Raw genomic sequence first — 18,750 nt, forward strand, 5'->3', positions numbered from 1 at the left:
CAGCAGCAGCCTCTCGCGTGCCTCTGTAACTTTATTTCCAAATCTTTTGTTTCGCCCCCCCTCCTGCCCCACCCCCACTCTTTGGGCCCCGTGAGAGAGACAGAGGCCTTGGAAATCCTGAATCAGTAATTGTTCACAGGTTAAACCGTAAACACTGCTTTATTGTTATAGAATCACATACAGCACAGAAGGAGGCCATTCAGACCAAGGTGCCAGTGCTGGTTCTTTGAAACCTATCCAGTCAGTCCGACTCCCCCTGCTTTTTCCCCCATGGGCATGCAATTTTTTTCCTTTTCAAGTATTTATCCAATTCCCTTTAGAAAGTTACAAAAAAAAAATCTCATCTCCCTCTGGTTATTTTGCTAATTATCCTTAAATTATCCGATATGCGTGTGTGTGTGTGTGTTGGCTCAATGCCAGCGCTCTTGCCTCTGAGTCAGGAGGTTGTGGGGTTCAAGTCCCGCTGCAGAGACTTGAGCACAAAAATCATGGCTGACACTCCAGTGCAGTACTGAGGGAGTGCTGCACTGTCAGCGGTGAGGTTAAACCGAGGCCCCGTCTGTAAACTCAGAACATAAGAAATAGATGCAGGAGTTGGCCATTTGGCCCCTCGAGCCTGCTCCGCCATTCAATAAGATCATGGCTGATCTTCGACCTCAACTCCACTTTCCTGCACTATCCCCATATCCCTTGATTCCCTTAATATCCAAAAATCTATCGATCTCTGTCTTGAATATACTCAATAACTGAGCCTCCACAGCCCTCTGGGGTAGAGAATTCCAAAGATTCACCACCCCCTGAGTGAAGAAATTTCTCCTCATCTCAGTCCTAAATGGCCGACCCCTTATTCTGAGACTGTGACCCCTGGTTCTAGACTCCCCAGCCAGGGGAAACATCCTCCCTGCATCTACCCTGTCAAGCCCTGTAAGAATTTTGTATGTTTCAATGAGATCACCTCTCATTCTTCGAAACTATAGAGAATATAGGCCTAGTCTACTCAATCTCTCCTCATAGGACAATCCCCCCATCCCAGGAACCAATCTGGTGAATCTTTGTTGTACTCCCTCTGTGACAAGTATATCCTTCCTTCGGTAAGGAGACCAAAACTGTACACAATACTCCAGGTGTGGTCTCACCAGGGGCCTATATAATTGCAGTAAAACGTCTTTACTATTCTACTCAAATCCTCTTGTAATAAAGATCAACATACCATTTGCTTTCCTAATTGCTTGCTGTACCTGCATGTTAACTTGCAGTGATTTGTGTACAAGGACACTCAGGTCTCTCTGAACACCAACATTTCCCAATCTCTCGCCATTTAAAAAATACTCTGCTTTTCTATTTTTCCTACCAAAGTGGATAACTTCACATTTCTCCACATTATATTCCATTTGCCATGTTCTTGCCCACTCACTTAGCCTGTCTATATCCCCATGAAGCCTCTTTGCATCCTCCTCACAACTTACATTCCCACCCAGCTTTGTATCAGCAGCAAACTTGGATATATTACATTTTGTCCCCTCATCCAAATCATTGATGTAGATTGTGAATAGCTGAGGCCCAAGCACTGATCCTTGCGGTATCCCACTAGTTACAGCCTGCCAACCCGAAAATGACCCGTTTATTCCTACTCTCTCTTTTCTGTCCATTAACCAATCCTCAATCCATGCTGCTATGTTAACCCCAATCCCATGAGCTCTAATTTTGTTTAATAACCTCTTTTGTGTGGCACCTTATAGAATGCATTCTGAAAATCCAAATACACCACATCCACTGGTTCCCCCTTATCTAATCTGCTAGTAACAACCTCAAAAAACTCTAACAGATTCATCAAACGCGATTTCTCTTTCATAAATCCGTGTTGACTTTGCCTAATCCAATTATTTTTTAAGTGCCCTGTTACCACGTCATTACTAATAGATTCTAGCATTTTCCCTACTACTGATGTCAGGCTAACTGGTCTATAGTTCCCCGTTTTCTCTCTTCCCTCCTTTCTTAAATAGTGGGGTTACATTTGCTACCTTCCAATCCACGGGAACCATTCTAGAATCAATGGAACTTTGGAAAATGACAACCGATGCAACCACTATCTCTATAGCCACCTCTTTCAAAACCCTAGGATGTAGACCATCAGGTCCAGGGGATTTATCGGCTTTCAGTCCCATTAATTTCTCCAGTACTATTTTTTTTTTACTAACACTAATTTCTTTCAGTTCCTCATTCACGCTGGACCCTTGGTTCTCCCCTATTTCCGTGAAGTTTTTTGCGTCTCCTTCTGTGAAGACAGACACAAAGGGGTCGATTTCTGTGGAGCCGTCAGGCGGGGTTTCAGGCGTGTGGGGGGGGGGAAATCCCGATTTCGGGGGTCCCGACACCATCCCGCCCAAAACCCCGCTCCACGCAACTTTCAGAGGCAGCGGGTACCCGCCCCGCACTGGGACCCGCCGACCCCAGGCGGGAAGGGATTAGTGCCAAGTAACTGCCTGTTAACAGGTAGTTAACGGGCAGTTTTTAGCCTAATCCCTATTTTGAGGGGTGTCCTGTGGAATTCCCGACGGCTCCAAACCACGCCAGGTTAGAGCAGGCGGGCCGTCGAGTTGGAGGGGTCGCGATGTCGGCGCTCAGGTGAGTGATGGGTGCATGAGTGCAAAGGTAAGTGTGTTTGGTGTGTCTAAAGTGTGTAAAGAACTTTTACTTACCTGTACTTGCCTTCACAGCCTTTCTTCCTGTAGCCGTCGGGAGCCCATCACTCAGCCGGCACTTAAAGCTGAACGGCTGCGATCTGTGAAAAGTGACAGCCTTCAGCTTTGAGTGCCGATGTGAGTTCTAACTGAGTCTGTGCAGAAGGACTCATGTCAGAACTCAGACTGTCAGTGTTTCACAGCTTCAAACAGCTGTGAAACACTGAGATTTCATCTGTCAAGAACTCTTGACAGATGAAATTTCAGTCTATGACGTCACCTGTTGCCGGGTGGCCCTTAATTGGCCGGGCTCAACAAGATCAATCAAGGGAAAATCGCGCGGATTGGCCGGACGTCAATGTAGGCGGGACTAAAACCCGAAAGTTGTCGTCCTGCCTTCTTCTCGACAGCTTCGGGAAAATCGACCCCAAAGTATTTGTTTAATATCTCTGACATTTCCTTATTCTCCATTATAATTTCTCCTGTCTCAGCCTGTAAGGGACCCACATTTACTTTCTCTAATCCTTTCCTTTTACATACCTATAGAAGCTTTTACAGTCTGTTTTTATGTCTCTTGCTAGTTTACTCTCATTCTATTTTCCCTTTATCAATTTCTTGGTCCTCCTTTGAATTATAAAATCCTCCCAATCCTCAGGCTTACTACTCTTTTTGGTAACATTATAAGCCTCTTTGATCTAATACAATCTTTAACTTCTCTTGTTAGCCACGGTTGGACCTTTTTTCCCGTGGGGTTTTTGTGCCTTAAAGGAATATATATTTGTTGTAAATTATGTAATAATTCTTTAAATGCTAGCCATTGCTTCTCTACCATCATACCTTTTAATGTAGTTTCCTAATCTACCTTGGCCAACTCACCCCTCATACCTATGTAGTTTGCTTTGTTTAGATTTAAGACCCTAGTTTCAGATTTAAGTAAATCACTTTCAAACTCAATATGAAATTCTATCATATTATGGTCACTCTTCCCTAAAGGCCCCTTTACTACAAGGTTATTAAATAACCCTTTCTCGTTGCACAATACTAGATCTAAAATAGCCTGTTCCCTAGTTGGTTCCTCAATGTTCTGATCTAGAAAGTTATCTTGCATACATTCCATGAATTCATCCTCCACACTATTACTGCAAATTTGGTTTGCCCAGTCTATATGTAGATTAAAGTCCCCTATGATTACTGTATTAGCATTGTTACATGCACCTCTAATTTCCTGATTTATACTCTGCCCTACGTTACAACTACTGTTTGGGGGCCTATAAACAACTCCCACTAATGATTTCTGCCCCTTGCTGTTTCTTAGCTCCACCCAAACTGATTCTACTTCTTGATTTTCGGAGCCAAGATCCTTTCTCTCTACTGTCTTTATCCCATCCTTTATTATCAGGGCTACCCTATCTCCTTTTCCATTTTGGTTATCTCTTCTAAAAGTTAAGTATCCTGGAATAGTTAGTTCCCAACCTTGGCCACATTGCAACCATGTCTCCGTTATGGCTATTAGATCAAACCTATTAATTTCTATCTGCGCTATTAATTCATCTATTTTGTTGCGAATGCTTCGCGCATTCAGATATAGTGCCTTTAGCTTTGACTTATTTCTATTTTTCACTGATGCCCTATTACCTTTGTTACTCTCTCTGTCCCTTCCTGACCCACTCTGCTTATTTTTACCCAAAACTCTACTTTTCTCTAGAACCTTGACATTTCTCTCGCTGCTTTTAAATTTACTCTTTCCTGAATCCTTCCACCCCCCCCCCCCCCTTCATTAGTTTAAAGCTCGGTCTACTGCCCTAGTTATTCAGTTCGCCAGGACACTGGTCCCAGCCCGGTTTAAGTGGAGCCCATCCCAACGAAACAGCTCCCGGGTCATTCTACAGAAACGGTGGCATTTGGAATTGCAAGATGTCTTGAAATGTATTTCATTTTACATAATCAAAACTTATTGTACAATATTAATTAACCTCTTAACTTTATCAATCCACAAAAATGAAAGCTTAATGTATTTTAATTATTTTTATACATTCACTCAAAGAATGCTTGTGCCGTCTTTTTGTCATTGGTGTTACTTATACCTTAAACAAAATTAAAGGCTTATCAGAATGCTATTTCTCAATTCAATCTGCACATATACTGAAAGACAGAGTAGGTTGATAATTTAAAGAAAAAGTTTTGATTATTTATTCATTTATTTATTTATTATAATCAGGTATGTGTAAAGTTACATTGTGTGACACTTTTTCATTTGCGCCATCATGTTTTTGCTATAATATCAACAATAACTGAAGGACAGTCATCAAAATTGAATGATACTATCCTTAAACTGCTAACTCATGAATAAAGCAACAATCAGCAAACACAAAATTATTATAAAGTCAAAAATGACACCTTTGATATCATATCACTGAAAAAAAACATGCAGTAACACCAGTGACACAATACAACACCAATGACTTGACCCCAGACTATTTCAAACAACTCAATGAATTTATTACATTTCATCTAACTAATGTGCCATTTTTTTCAGTTAACTCATTTACAGCACTGAGATTCATATAATTTGAGTAATAACATAAAAAAACTTAGCCAAAGCACTTTAAGGCCAAAGAGGAGCACATTAAAGAGAGCACATTAAGACCAAGACCAAGAATGATTGTGTCTGAACATTGTCATCAACATCATAGTCAACATCACCATTTTCATAGAAACTCATAAAACATGTAGCCTAATTCTATCCTGATTGAGCCAGATAGAAAACATACTCATTAGAACACAAGTAAACAAAGTAATCTGTCTTTACATCAACTTTAGGCTTCCAGCAACTGGTTTTTGACTTGTGGTCACACATCCAGCTGCCCCTTCAAATATGTCCAGATCTTCTGGTCAACCTGAACTGATCGTTTGTTCACAGGAACTGGCTCTGGCATGAAACACATTATCTGGTCGTCCCCATACCAGTTTACGTCATCTCTTGGGCTTGGCCAGAAAAACCTGTTCACGCCATTCCTGTGCATGCACTTGACTTTTATGTTGTGCTCTTCCACCTCCAGTATAATGCCAGGGTATGGCTGGTCATCATACCTCACAGTACACCACTGCCCACTATGGTGAGTCTCAATGACATCAGGTCGGTGTGGTTGTTGTGGAGCAGAGCGGTCACGTTCTGTAGGCGGCACAGCTCCTACAATGATTTCTTGGAGACTGTAACATGGGCAATCCCACACGCCCTCTGCTGCGTGGCAGAAACAACTGATGTCTCTGTATTTGAGGATGCCAGGTGTGATGCTCAAAACTTGATGCATTTTCATGGTCCCCTTTATTGCCACAAGAGGCACCTCCAGCATTTTCTGTGCCTTAGTCTCAACATCTTCCTCGCTTACATAGAACAGTTTCACGTGCGTTCCAGAGTCCTTTAACTCCTGGAAGAAAGAGAGTGCATCTGGGATATCCCTTCCCTGTCGGACCAAGATGTCGGCTGACCTCTTTAATGCACCCCCCACACCATCCAGAGCACCCTTCCCATGGCTTGCCTCGAAGAAGCTCCAAGTGGTTTTGGTGTAGCTCTTCTGGTGAGGTTCTGAGCAAATCATGTAGAAATTGCCCTTCTGCTTGTATTGGGTGGTAGGGCCATCGCTGAAGAAATGAAGGTTCTGGACTTCAGGGCACTGATTTTTCACCATCTCCAGGATGGGGTCAAGATGAGCCCATATAGCCACTGGGTCGTGCCTTCTACTTGGGGGAGATCATACTAAAGGGCTTGGGGGGCTGGTCCTGCACATAGAGAACACCAGTGTGGAGGGTCACTTGTTGATGTGACCCCCCAAAGTGCACAGACTGGATTTCATTTGCATACTTGCAAGTGTAGTTTTCACTAAAATCTATGTGTATAAGGCAGTCCTTGGAGGTCAGGTTCTCTTAGATTTCTGTAAGCATTGTACTGCCAACGGATGTTGAAGATGTGTCTGCGGAACTTAAAGAGCCTATCTTGAAAATGGGTGGTGTGGAGATGCTGGAGTTGGACTGGGGTGGACAAATGTAAGAAGTCACACAACACCAGGTTATAGTCCAACAGCTTTATTTGAAATCACAAGCTTTCGGAGCGCTGCTCCTTCTTCAGGTGAAGTGGAGAAATGCATAAAGACACACCTGCCGAGGTGTGATAAATGGCAGTTGGAAAGGTTACCTGTAAACATCTGACATGATTCTCTGACTATATAAGCTGTGTCTTTATGCATTTCTCCACTTCACCTGAAGAAGGAGCAGCGCTCCGAAAGCTTGTGATTTCAAATAAAGCTGTTGGACTATAACCTGGTGTTGTGTGACTTCTTACATTTGAAAATGGGTAGCAAGCTCATCCTCTGTTATTGGCACATCTTTCTTGACAGTGATTGTTCTTCACTTCTCAGACTCTTCACCTGGTTTGGAATGGTCAATCTTCTCCAGACGCCACTGGGTTAAAGTTACCAGTGTATTTGATGTTGATTCGGTGAGGGGATATGTGGTGCGTTCACATTCTTGGCATTCACCCTAGGCACATGAATTTGAGTTGTTGCAGACGGTGCTGTCAGCCATTTCATCCAGGTTTTTACACTCTGAGAGCCCAAGTTTGTACAGTGTATCTGCCATAAACTGAAGATTTTCATGAGTCTTGCACTGACATGTTTCTCTGTCCCGCTCATTTGGTGTCACAACCCAAAAGGGTCTCTGCCTGCAGAAGAAGGCATAAGAAATCTGTTCTCGATGCTCAGCAACCAATCTCTTGTGGAGGTTGAGCAGAGAGTCACAGAGTAACCTCCTCTATTTCTTCACCTTCTGGAGAGTGATTGTGTTTTTCTTTCCTGTGGTCAGTCTGCTGACATCATCTCTGAGGTAGAACTGTCTCACAGTCTTCCTCTTCTTTGTGGTGGTTTCTCGAGAGCTGATCTTTGGTTTTCTCCAAGCTTTGTATGAGAAGCCAATGCTCTTCTGGCACAGCAGCTGGAATTTGTATTTTCTGATCAGCTTTCCCGTCAGTATGTTTGCAAAAACCTGTTTGGATTTTGTTTCTTTGGCTGCATAGTACTTTTTCCTTTAAATCTCCCACAAGAGCAAAGTGGAATTTCAGAGCTTTCTTGACTGGAGAGTGGACTGTGTAACCTTGGAGGATCTCTGTTGTCTTCATTCCTGGGCTTTGCAACTCTGCCCCGCAAACGGAAATAACGTTTCTTGTACATGTTGCATTGTCGTTTGCTTTCCTCAAGCTTATCTTCCAACTTCTGAATTTTCCTCTGACTCCTTTGTGCATCTCTCCTGCGCGCTCTCCTCCCTTGTCGTAGTTGTCTGTCAAATATATTGGTGTAATATGTCAGAATAGTAATCCAATCATGTCTTCAATTATATTAAAATCATTCAAATATCTAATTTAATCAATTTCTATGATCAATTTCTATCCCTTCCTATGAAACGACTAACACCAATGTCTTCAGTTCTACCTTGAGATGCTGGGTGAACTCTCTGGAGATGATGGGGGGGGTCAAGACTGTCTCTCCTGCTTTCATATCTTGCCTGTGTCTTGCCTGGTTGACTCGCCATGCCTTGCGCTGACCTCTCTTTGCCCTTTCACTGAGATCATTTATTTTCTTTTTTTTGTTGCTATATCATTGGCATAACCCTGACGCCTTTTTTCTAAGTACTCTGCATCCCTGCGCTGTCTGTAAAGCCTCTGCTTCTCAGCTGCACTCAATTTCGCCATACCTGACAAAAGGAACAATAACAATAGGAAGTTATGAAAATGAAACAATGGCCCAGAAATTAGGTTCAGGGGCTTGCCGTGCGTGCAAGCCCCCGATGTGCACTTACCCGGCGCGCCGACATCTGAAGCCTGGGCCTGCTTGGAATTCCTGTCACTGGCCCGGTTCAGCTGTCCGCGCGCTGTGCTTGCCTGATCCAGCGGCGTAGTTAGTGCGATGTGCCGGCTGGGATCAGGTGAGCACTGGGCAGCCAATCAGGGGAGGGGAAACTTCATTCATGAGTTTAATAGTAAGAACTGTCAAACTCATGAAAACTACGGGCGCCCAAAACACTACTTAAACTTTAAATAAAATTTTAAAAAACATCCCACTAATTAAATGAACTATAAATAACTTTAAGAAACTATTTTGAACAATTAATCAAATTTTTGAAAAAAATAATTTTTTAAGAAATCAGGTCTAAAAATAAACTTACCTTACTGTAAAGTCCTTAAAAACAATAAAGCTGTGGAAAAAAGTTATAATTTTAAATAATAGACCACTTACCTTAAAGAATCAAGTCCTTACACCTTTTTACATTTCTAAAAAGTTCAGGCCCTTACACACGGGCAAACCTGTCAAAAAGAAGGAAGTTCAACGTGTGCGCGCAGAGTCCTGCGCACACGCGTTGGACCTCTGAACCCCTTGGAGGAAATGCTGGTTTCCCGCACATGCGCTGTGCATGCTGAAATCCGGCACTTCCAACGGGCCCATGCGTGAGTACCCCGTCCGTACTCACGCGTTGGGACCGGAATTACTGGCCCAACATGTGCTATTTTGCCCTAATAATTTTTGTTGAAGCTTTTATAAAAGCTCATTTACACAAAAACATCACTGGTATTACTGATCGTCATTGGTGTTACCAGGAGGAGAAGTAACACCAATGACGGTAACACCAATGACAATTTGCAGGAAAATGTTTTTTACAAAATGGATGCCACAGTACCTCAGACCACATATTAAAATCATTCAAATATCTAATTTAATCAATTTCTATGATCAATTTCTCATTTCCCTTCCTATGAAATGACTAACACCAATGACATATTTAAAAGCCTCGCATAAAATTATCAAATAAATCATCAAATTTATAACAAACTAGCTGAAGTGCCCGGCGGTGCCGAGGCTTTTTCGAGGGCATGTTGTTGTTGGAAGAGAGAGAGAGAGAGAGCGACTGGGGGGAAGAGAGAGAGCGACTGGGGGGGAAGAGAGAGAGCGACTGGGGGGAAGAGAGGGTGGGGAGGGGGGAGGGAAGGGAGGGCGGAGGGGGAGGGCGGGGAAGGGGGGGAGGGCGGGGAAGGGAGGGCGGGGGGAGGGGAGGGGGGGAAGGGAGGGCAGGGGAGGGGAAGGGAGGGCGGGGGGGAGGGAGGGGAAGGGAGGGAGGGCGGGGGGGAGCAGGGGGAGGGAGGGCGGGAGGGGGGAAGGGAGGGCAGGGGGGCGGGAGGGAGGGCGGGGGGGAAGGGCGGGGGAGGGGAAGGGGGGATGGAGGGCGGAGGGGAGGGAGGGCGGCGGGCGCCCCCCACCACCCGGAGGTGAAGACCGCCGATTGCGCGCGCAGCAGGAGCTGAGACGCGGCGTCTCTCTCGGCCGGCGGGCCCGGTTGCCAGGGCAACCGTGACGCTGACCAAGCCAGAGAGAGAGACGCCGCGTCTCAGCTGCTCCTGCTGCGCGCGCGCCCCCCCCCCCCCCGAGGGTCGCGGCCCCCCCCCCCTGAGGGTCGCGGCCCCCCCCCCCCCCCGAGGGTCGCGGCCGCCCCCCCCTCCCCCCGAGGTGAAGACCGCCGATTGCGCCCGTTGCCAGGGTAACGCTGGACGCTCAGCAAGCCCCGGCAGAGAGAGACGTCTCAGCTCCTGCGCGCGCACCCTAGCGGCGCTGGGCTGAGGCTCGGCCCTCCAGCCTTCGAGTGGGGCCGGGAGGTGCCTAGCTCGGGCGTGGGTGCGGAGGAGACGCCGAGGCTTCTAGGCCTACCTGGAAAAAGGGGAAAGGTAGGAAAATTAATGAGATTAGATAAGTTAATTACTTTCTAAATCATTTTTTTTTAAAACAATATGGGCTAGATTTTCAGTTGCTTGCGCCAGCAGTTAGCGCCTTAAGAGAAGTGATTTTCGGGCGCTATTCGTGTAGCGCCCGGGCGCAGCGCAGTTTGCGCCCCGCCCCAAATTAAGTTGCCCGTTAGCGCCGGCGCAAAGTTTAGCGGCCGCCCGGATGCGCGCGCAGAAAATGACGTCACATCCTCGTGCAACGCCCTTTGGCCGCCCCGAATCCAAACTTCAGTCGGACCGCCCCATTCTGCGGCTGGCGTCCAGAGCGTTTGTAAAATGGAACGCAACACTCCCTGGGGAGCGCAAATTAAAGGGCACTCCTCCTGCACTATAAACGGCAGTCTGCATGTGTTGTGTGGAAGGATCCAGTGTGTTGTTGTGAACGGTGTATTTATGTTTCCGGCCACCACCACCTCCTCCTCCTCCTCCTCCTCCCTCCTCCTCCGAAAAAAACACATGCACCCTTCCCCTTTAAGAGCTCACTGGCACCAGAGTGTCTGCCGTGCGCTGCGCCCGAGCTCGGGCGCTGCGCTCTGCACCGCCGGCTTAGCGCCTAAAGATAGTAGTGGAACGCCTCTTTTAGCGCTCCACCAACCTCTTAGGGCGAAGCCACTGAATTTCCGGCAACGGGGCGCTACTTTGGGGCGGGCGCTAACTTCGGGCGGGCGCTAAGGTTAGCGCCCCAAAACTGTCTATACTGAAAATCTAGCCCTATGTGTTTTAAAAGCAACGTTTTTTTTTAAGACGCAGAAAGCGGGAAAAAGAAAGGAAAAGTTTGGAATCAAGATGGTGGCGACTCACCTCGGTTCAGAACGATAAAGCCCGGCCACACGCGCACCGATTGGCCCGGCGGCACACGCCAGCAACCCGGCGTACGATTGGTCGAGCTCGAGGTCACTCTGTCGCTAATGAGCGGATAATGAGATGCTAATGAGCGGAACGTTGAAGGTTTTTGGGATACCGCGGGCGGGATTTTAGCCCGGCCGAAACGTAAATACGCTTAAAACCGTCTCGGAAGCGTAAGCTTTCTTTGGAGGTAACGCGCGGGTAGGTACGCCCTGTAACTTTCGAGTGCATACCCATAAGCACACGCGATGACAGACAGATAGACAGAATGACAGAAGTACCGATTTATATATATAGATGAAGAGAGACAGCAGACTCACCATGTGCCTCTGTTGATCGCACTTCCTCCAATGACCTCTTGAACCAGGAAGCACTTCCAAAAGCCATTGCATTTTTTTCAAACTAGTGTGTTTTGTGAAGCAGTAACACCAATGACATAACATGGGGTTACCGCTATTACCGTTATTATTTATAATATTTAGTTGGTATTTTAGTTTTTTTAGGTTTCCATTCCATAAATGTGACATTTGTGTTTACTTAATGACATTTAAAGTAGGAGAAAAATATATTTTTAAACTCAGAATATGTCTCTAAACTTCCATACATGATCTGAGTGACAAGCAAATTGCTTGCACTTGGTATTTTATATAAATTATAAAAAACAAGCATTGCTCATTACATGACTCAAATATGTTTTATTATTAAAAGAACAGTGTATATTTATCAAAAATATATATTACATGTGATCATTAAGTTCATTTAAAGTATTTTGCTTGCTGCAAAGGTGAGAGACAGGAATGCCACCGTTTCTGTAGAATGACCCACCCCCTTTCCCCAGTACTGGTGCCAGTGCCCCATGAACTGAAACCCCTCCCTCCCACACAATCCAGAGATTATTACCTTCGAGGTTCTGCTTTTTAATTTGGATCCTAGCTCCTCAAACTCCCTCAGCTGAACCTCATTCCTAGTTCTACCTATGTCGTTGGTTCCTACGTGGACCACGACAACTGGACCCTCCCACTCCAAGTTCTTCTCCAGCCGCGAGGAGATGTCTTTAACCCTGGCACCGGGCAGGCAACACAACCTTCAGAACTCCCGGTCACAGCTGCAGAGAACAGTATCTATCCCCCTGACTATACTGTCCCCTACCACAACTACATTCCCTTTCACTCCCCCCCCACTTGAATGGCCTCCTTCACCATGGTGCCATGGTCAGCTTGCTCATCCATCCGAGCAGGAGTTATCCTCGGTGTCCTGGCCAACATTCACCTCTCAATCAACATCAGTAAAACAGATTATCTGGTCATTAGGACATTATTATTTCTGGGAGCTTGCTGTGCGCAAATTGGCTGCCACATTTTCTAGCTGACAACAGTAACTATATATATATTTTTTTTTTTTAAGTACTTCATTGGCTGTAAAGCGCTTTGGAACGACCTGAGGTTGCGGAAGGCGTTCTGGAAATGCAAGTCTTTCTTTCTTTTGATGTACCTGTGCCAAGTGGGAGCTGAGCGTCAAAACGCTCTTTGTTCGCGCAAGAAACCCATCTCGCCTGAGCCTGATCCTGCCCACAGCCCGTGTCCACTCGCGAGGACCTTGAAACACGATCACCAGATACGAGCACTTGATGGGCAGCAACAGATCAGCTGGTATTTCAAGCCTGTCCCAACACTCCTGATGGCTGGAACGCCGTGATTAGACACTCCCTCGGGCGATATTTGACCCCGTCCTACAGTGAGTTTAATTCCTGAAGTGTGTCGAATGCTTCAATCTGACTTGTCTGCACAATTCTTCAGGAGATGAATGTGAACAGAGCCGCAAAAGAATAGAAAGATCTTGCATTTCCATCGCGACTTTCATGACCCAAAGTGCTTTACAGCCAGTGAGGTACTTCCGAGTTGCAGTCACTGTGGGAATCACAGCCGTCAGTTTGCACACAGCAAGCTCCCGCAAGCAGCAATGAGATAACAAGTGCCGGGGAGGCACCTGACGGGGCAGACGGGGCCTGGGTTTAAGGTCTCGTCCGATAGACGGTTATCCGACAGCGCAGTGCCCCGCGCGCGATCCCGTGGCATCTTCTCACGCTCCTAAGCCGCCACGGCTGACTGTAGGCCTGAAGCGCTCTCGGTCTCCGCTGCGTGGGCGCAACGTGCGGCCGGCGTTGAGAACAAGAAACGCGCTCTTCCAGCTGGCGGTGCTTTTCTTCTCTCAATTCTTTTTCTGTTTCCAGGGGAAGAGCCTTTTCCTTCCAGTGCAGCTCGGGGAGTCGTAAATTTGATCCGACTGGACCAGCGGCCAATTTGGAACAGCCGGCCGCCCGCTCCGATGGGAAGAACATTCCGGAATGTTGTGTTTACAAGTGAGGGAGGCCTGCCAACTCTTCATGGCTGGGTGGGACCCGCAGTCAGCACTGCCTGGCCTGTGCTAAGAACATACTGTACTGACAGGGGCAGACTGGCCAAGAAAGGCTCAGAGTGCCTCAGCACTGCTGCCGGATCCGACGCCCAGACGAGCGCAGCCCACCAAAGCACGCGGCCTCACTTGAGCGGGGAAAAGAGCGCGATAGACTCGAAAGGTTGCGACCCGCGCGGGCCGGGTCTGACCGCCAGCGAGGGCGGGGCGGGAGACAGCGAGGCGGCCGAGCGCTTGACTCACACAGACGCGCGGGGCAGGGCCGTCATGGTGGACGTGGGCGGCAAGCCCGACTCGCGGCGCACGGCCGTGGCCCAGGCCGTGGTCCGGCTGGGGGAGCAGGCCTACCGGCTGGTGCGGGCCAACCAGCTGCGGAAGGGGGACGCGCTGGTGACGGCCCAGCTGGCCGGCATCGGCGGGGCGAAACTGGCCAGCCAGCTCATCCCGCTGTGCCACCCCATCCAGCTGCACCGGGTCGACGTCACGCTGGAGCTGGACGAGGCCCGGCTGGCGGTGGTCGTCACCGCGACCTGCGGCGCCGCCGGCAAGACGGGGGTAGAGATGGAGGCCCTGGTGGCGGCCAGCGTGGCGGCCCTGACCGTTTATGACATGTGCAAGGCGGTCACGCATGGCATCGTGATCGAGGAGGTGAAGCTGATCAGCAAGACGGGCGGGCAGCGGGGCGACTTCCACCGCGGCGATGGCTCGCTTACTGCCCGTTAACCCTTTCCAAACCCCCACCCCGGCCCGTTCAATCCTGTCTGAAAACATTTTAACGGGTTTGAATTAAAGATGCGGAGCCTCGTCACCATTTGAAGAAACCATCCAAAACCCAAGGTCAACCGTCTCCCTTGAACTTACTGTATCTCTTACTTGCCTTTGCACTCGGTTTATTTAGTGTATTGAGCGGGCGGGAGAGGAATCAGGATCAGAAAAGCTCTTCTGCCCACCTTATCCAACAACGTTCAGTCCGATAGCATCTGTAACGCACAAGATGTCGCGAGGCACTTTCTATAGAGCAATAGCAGAAGGAGTGGGCATCAAGCCATGTAGGAGAGGTGACAGAAAGCAGTCGAACAGATGGATTTTGAAGCGGTTTTGTGGAAGAAGAGAATGAGAAGGACAAGAAAGACTGATATAGCACCTTTCACGACCTTGACGTCCCAAAGCATTTTACAGCCAATGAAGTCACTGCTTTAATGTAGTGAACGCTTAGCGAAAGAGTTCCAGAGCGTAGAGGAGAGGCGACGGAAAGATCGGCCGCCAATGGCGAGGCAAAACTGGGCTGGGGCATGCACAGGAGGCTGGTGTAAGACTGGTGCGGGAGGGGCCGAGTGGTTGGAGAGGAAGGGTGGGGCAAGGTCGTGGATTTTCGTTTGGATTCCTTGCAGGATGAAGCCCGTGTAGCTCAGCGAGCCAATGGTGATGACATCATCGAGGCTGGAGGCGGTGAAAGTGCGGATCGGAGTTTCAGCGGAATGGGATGGGGGGGTGCGGGGGTTTGAGGCTGGGGAAGAGGCTGCCAGCGTCGCACAGGTGGGAGTGAGAAGTCTTGAAGGCGGGGACATGGGGTATGAAGGTCGAATGCGATGCCAAGATTGTGCAGCCACGATGAGTGGCTGGAGAGGGGGTGGGGGGGTGGGATGGTGCCAATGGCAGGAGAGGGGAGTTTTTGATGGGTGCTGAACAGATGGCTTTGCCCAGCTGCTTATCTTCTCTAATAGTTGCTTCCGTTGCTCATCATTGTCCATGATATGTGTTGATTGCTGCTTTACAAGAGCTGGGCCTGTTGACCACTCGAGCCTACCAGAGCCACTCGAACGCTTTCAACTTCACTCAGCCAATTCAACACCATTCATGGAGCCCTTGGGTCAGCCTTTTTTTTTTCTTCCTATGTCTGTATTAAATGTCACTGTTCTGTCCAGTTGCACATTGTGTCCAATCGCGTTTGCAGTTTGTTTCATTTTGCGTTATATGCCTCAAGCGGGATTACACGCTTTAGATTGCCCCTGCCGCTAGCCTGGCACTACTGTTGTACAGCTTGTAACCTCCCTGTAAAGAGAACCATGCCTTCATCGTCGCTGGGTCAAATACTCCCCAACAGCACTGGGGACGTCCCTTCACCTCACGGACTGCAGCGGTTCAAGAAAGCGGCTCACCACCACCTTCTCAAGGGGCAATTAGGGATGGGTAATAAATGCCGGCCTTGCCAGCGATGCCCACATCCCAGGAACAAGTAAAAAAATAAACCTCAAGTTTGGAAAGGTCAACATATCTCATTGGAAAATTGGGTGACATACAATTCAATGATAATTCTGCATTGTCCTGAAAATCTGTGGGGGAAATATCGCAATGTGCAAAAATTCTACATTCCCACTATTCCACCTCCTGATTGAAATCCTACCCACACTTGCTTGAGACGCATCCGTCAAGCATATGGATGCGACCAAGACCACGAGCTCCAATCAGCTTGGAGCTTTCACTCACTGCTGCACCTCCAGGACTTGACTGACCGCATAAAAGGCGAGGACGTGAAGCACTGAATGATCAAAGGGGAATTAAAGTTTTAAGATCGTTATTTAAGTAAAAAGAAAATGAAGAGTAATACAAAGGCAATTGTCTTGTAATTTGACTGTAAGGACGAGGCCTCTAAAGTAATTGTGTGAGTGAAAATCGGGACTGGATACCATCTCGTGTTTGGTAAAGATTTCTTTTTATCTTGCCATTAAGTGCTCATCCTGTTATTGTCAGATAATTGAAAAGAATTTCCATTTTCCCTCCATTGACCTTCATGGCGGTTAGGGGTCTGTGAGAAGCCCCCCACCACCGTGACCACATGTGGCCATTTTGCTTTCTGTGAGACACTGGAGCGTGAGGCTATTTCACTTTTGGAGCTGTCTCCCAGCCAAGCCCCATTCTTCTCATCATCAGATCTCTACGACAGTTAGTTTCTAACAGAGGTTGGTTGGTTGGTTCAGTTGGGGTGGTGGGGAACCCTGCTGTCATGGCCCGGACTGGCTTGTATGTAACTCCAGTCTCAAACCAATCTGGTTTACTCGTAACTGCCCTCTGAAGTGGCCTCACAAGCCACTCGGTTGTATCAAGCTGCTACAGCAGTGGTTCAAAAAGCAGCCCACCACCATTTTCTCGGGATGGGCAATAAATGCGTGTGTCAGCGATGCCCAATCCCAGAATTAATTTCTTTCAAGTGAGAAGACTGGATGGGTATTGCTCACTTGTGCGTACTGTGACCGTGGCAATCATGGTTCTGATGCAGCACCAAAACATTTCATCAAGTTCCAATCAAGAGGCTTCAGAACCATCCTCGGTCTTTCTACCTTCATTACCACAGAGTCTTGTACACTGTTACGACATCAAATACTGGTGCAAGTGTGCCAATGTAAACGGTAATGTATCTGAAACACTTGGTGCGCACGCCGGCCAACACTGGGCTGATCCGCAATGAGAGATCTCCAGCTGAATGCCCGAGGCATTGCATTGTGCCAGGAACACAAACATGGTTAAAAACAGCAGTCCCTGTCCATCACACAAAACACCGAGGAAAATCTTTGCCTTGCTCAGAGTTCCTTGTCCTATTACCGATGATACAGCTGCTATGTCAACAGGTTCACTAATCCCTCTCTCCTTGCTCCCCCGTATGCTTTGAGATTACTCTTATTCAAGAAACTATCCAATTCTATTATTTTTTAAATACAATTATAGAATGCTTCAACCGCATTTGTGGCGGAGAACTCCACATTCATTCAGCGCTGTAGAATTTTTTCTAATCTCCCCTTTAATTCTTTCCGTGACTTAAATTTGTGACCTGTCGTCATCTCACGAACCAGTGGGAACAATCTGTCACTAGCTATCTTATCACAAGCCTTTGTAATCTTGGAAGATCTCTCTCAGGTCAGCCATTAACCTCAGCTCTAGTGGAAGAAAGCACAAACTTCATAAATCTCACTCCTCGTCCCAGTGAATCTATGTAGCCCCTTTTCCATTCCTTTCATATCCTTCCTATAATGGAGTGTCCAAAACACCACACAACCTTCCAGTTGCAGCCTAACTTAACTCCTGCACAAGTTCAAAATCACCTTAATTCTGCCCTCTTGAGCATCCCTGATTATAATCGCTCAACCATTAGTGGCCGTGCCTTCTGTTGCCTAGGTCTCAAGCTGTGGAATTCCCTGCCTCAACCTCTCTACCTCTCTTTCCTCCTTTAAGACGCTCTTTAAAACCTACCTCTTTGACCAAGCTTTCAGTCACCTGCCCTAATTTCTCCTTAAGTGGCCCGGTGTCCAATTTTTTTGTCTTCTAACACCCCTGTGAAGCGCCTTGGGACATTTTACTACGTTAAAGGCGCTAAATAAATGCAAGTTCAAAAAAAAGTTCAAAATATCCACTTTCCTTTTGTACTTGATGCTTCTGGATACAAAACCAGGGATTCCCATTTTCCTGGACCCTTGCCACCTTTAACTATCAATGTTTCACCACACCACTGTCCCTCTTCTATAAGTTCTTACATAGGAACAGGAGTAGGCCATTTAGCCCCGTGAGCCTGTTCCACCATTTAATTAGATCATGGATGATCTGCACCTTGGGAAAAATTCGGTTGGCTATCACCTCTGGGGGCGCTAGGAACTTAGTACCCGAGCGTGGCGAATTTAGTGCCGCTCACGAAATTGACCAGTTTTTTTGCGGCGGCGCTAAACACTACTGCCACAATCTCCTGCGCCCGCTGGTCGTGACGTTAGTCGAGCGTGCAATGCCCCGGTAGCGCCCCGGACCGGATATTGAGTCGCGCCCCCTGCCTTGGCGCTTTCTGCTAGGAACGACAGGTAGAGGGGAACGTGTTCTAGTCGCGAAGGGGCTGGGGGAGCGCTATTTAAAGGCGGGCGCTTCTTGCCTTTTCTTGTCGGCAAAATTTTTGGTACACGCAGGTTGAGAGGGGAGAGAGACATCTGGAAAGATTTAACGCTGTCCTAAGGA

General features: G+C 47.5%; 1 protein-coding gene across 3 annotated transcripts in view; it reads left to right on the plus strand.

Annotated features, from left to right (window-relative positions):
- LOC147113084 (molybdenum cofactor biosynthesis protein 1-like) overlaps positions 1 to 15,700 on the plus strand; it is a 38,328-nt gene extending 22,628 nt beyond the window's left edge. For 2 of the 3 annotated variants that reach the window (XM_085997935.1, XM_085997936.1), the window contains one exon: positions 13,577 to 15,700. In XM_085997935.1, the coding sequence (XP_085854061.1) occupies positions 13,577 to 14,481 (905 nt within the window). In that variant the 3' untranslated portion in view covers positions 14,482 to 15,700. The remainder of the gene's footprint in view (positions 1 to 13,576) is intronic. The other variant, XM_085997937.1, reaches the window with a different exon arrangement.
- Positions 15,701 to 18,750: the final 3,050 nt, after the last annotated feature.

The sequence above is a fragment of the Somniosus microcephalus genome, chromosome 9, assembly GCF_052327205.1.
Source record: "Somniosus microcephalus isolate GS21.2 chromosome 9, FLI_Smic_1.0, whole genome shotgun sequence".
NCBI classification, from domain to species: domain Eukaryota; kingdom Metazoa; phylum Chordata; class Chondrichthyes; order Squaliformes; family Somniosidae; genus Somniosus; species Somniosus microcephalus.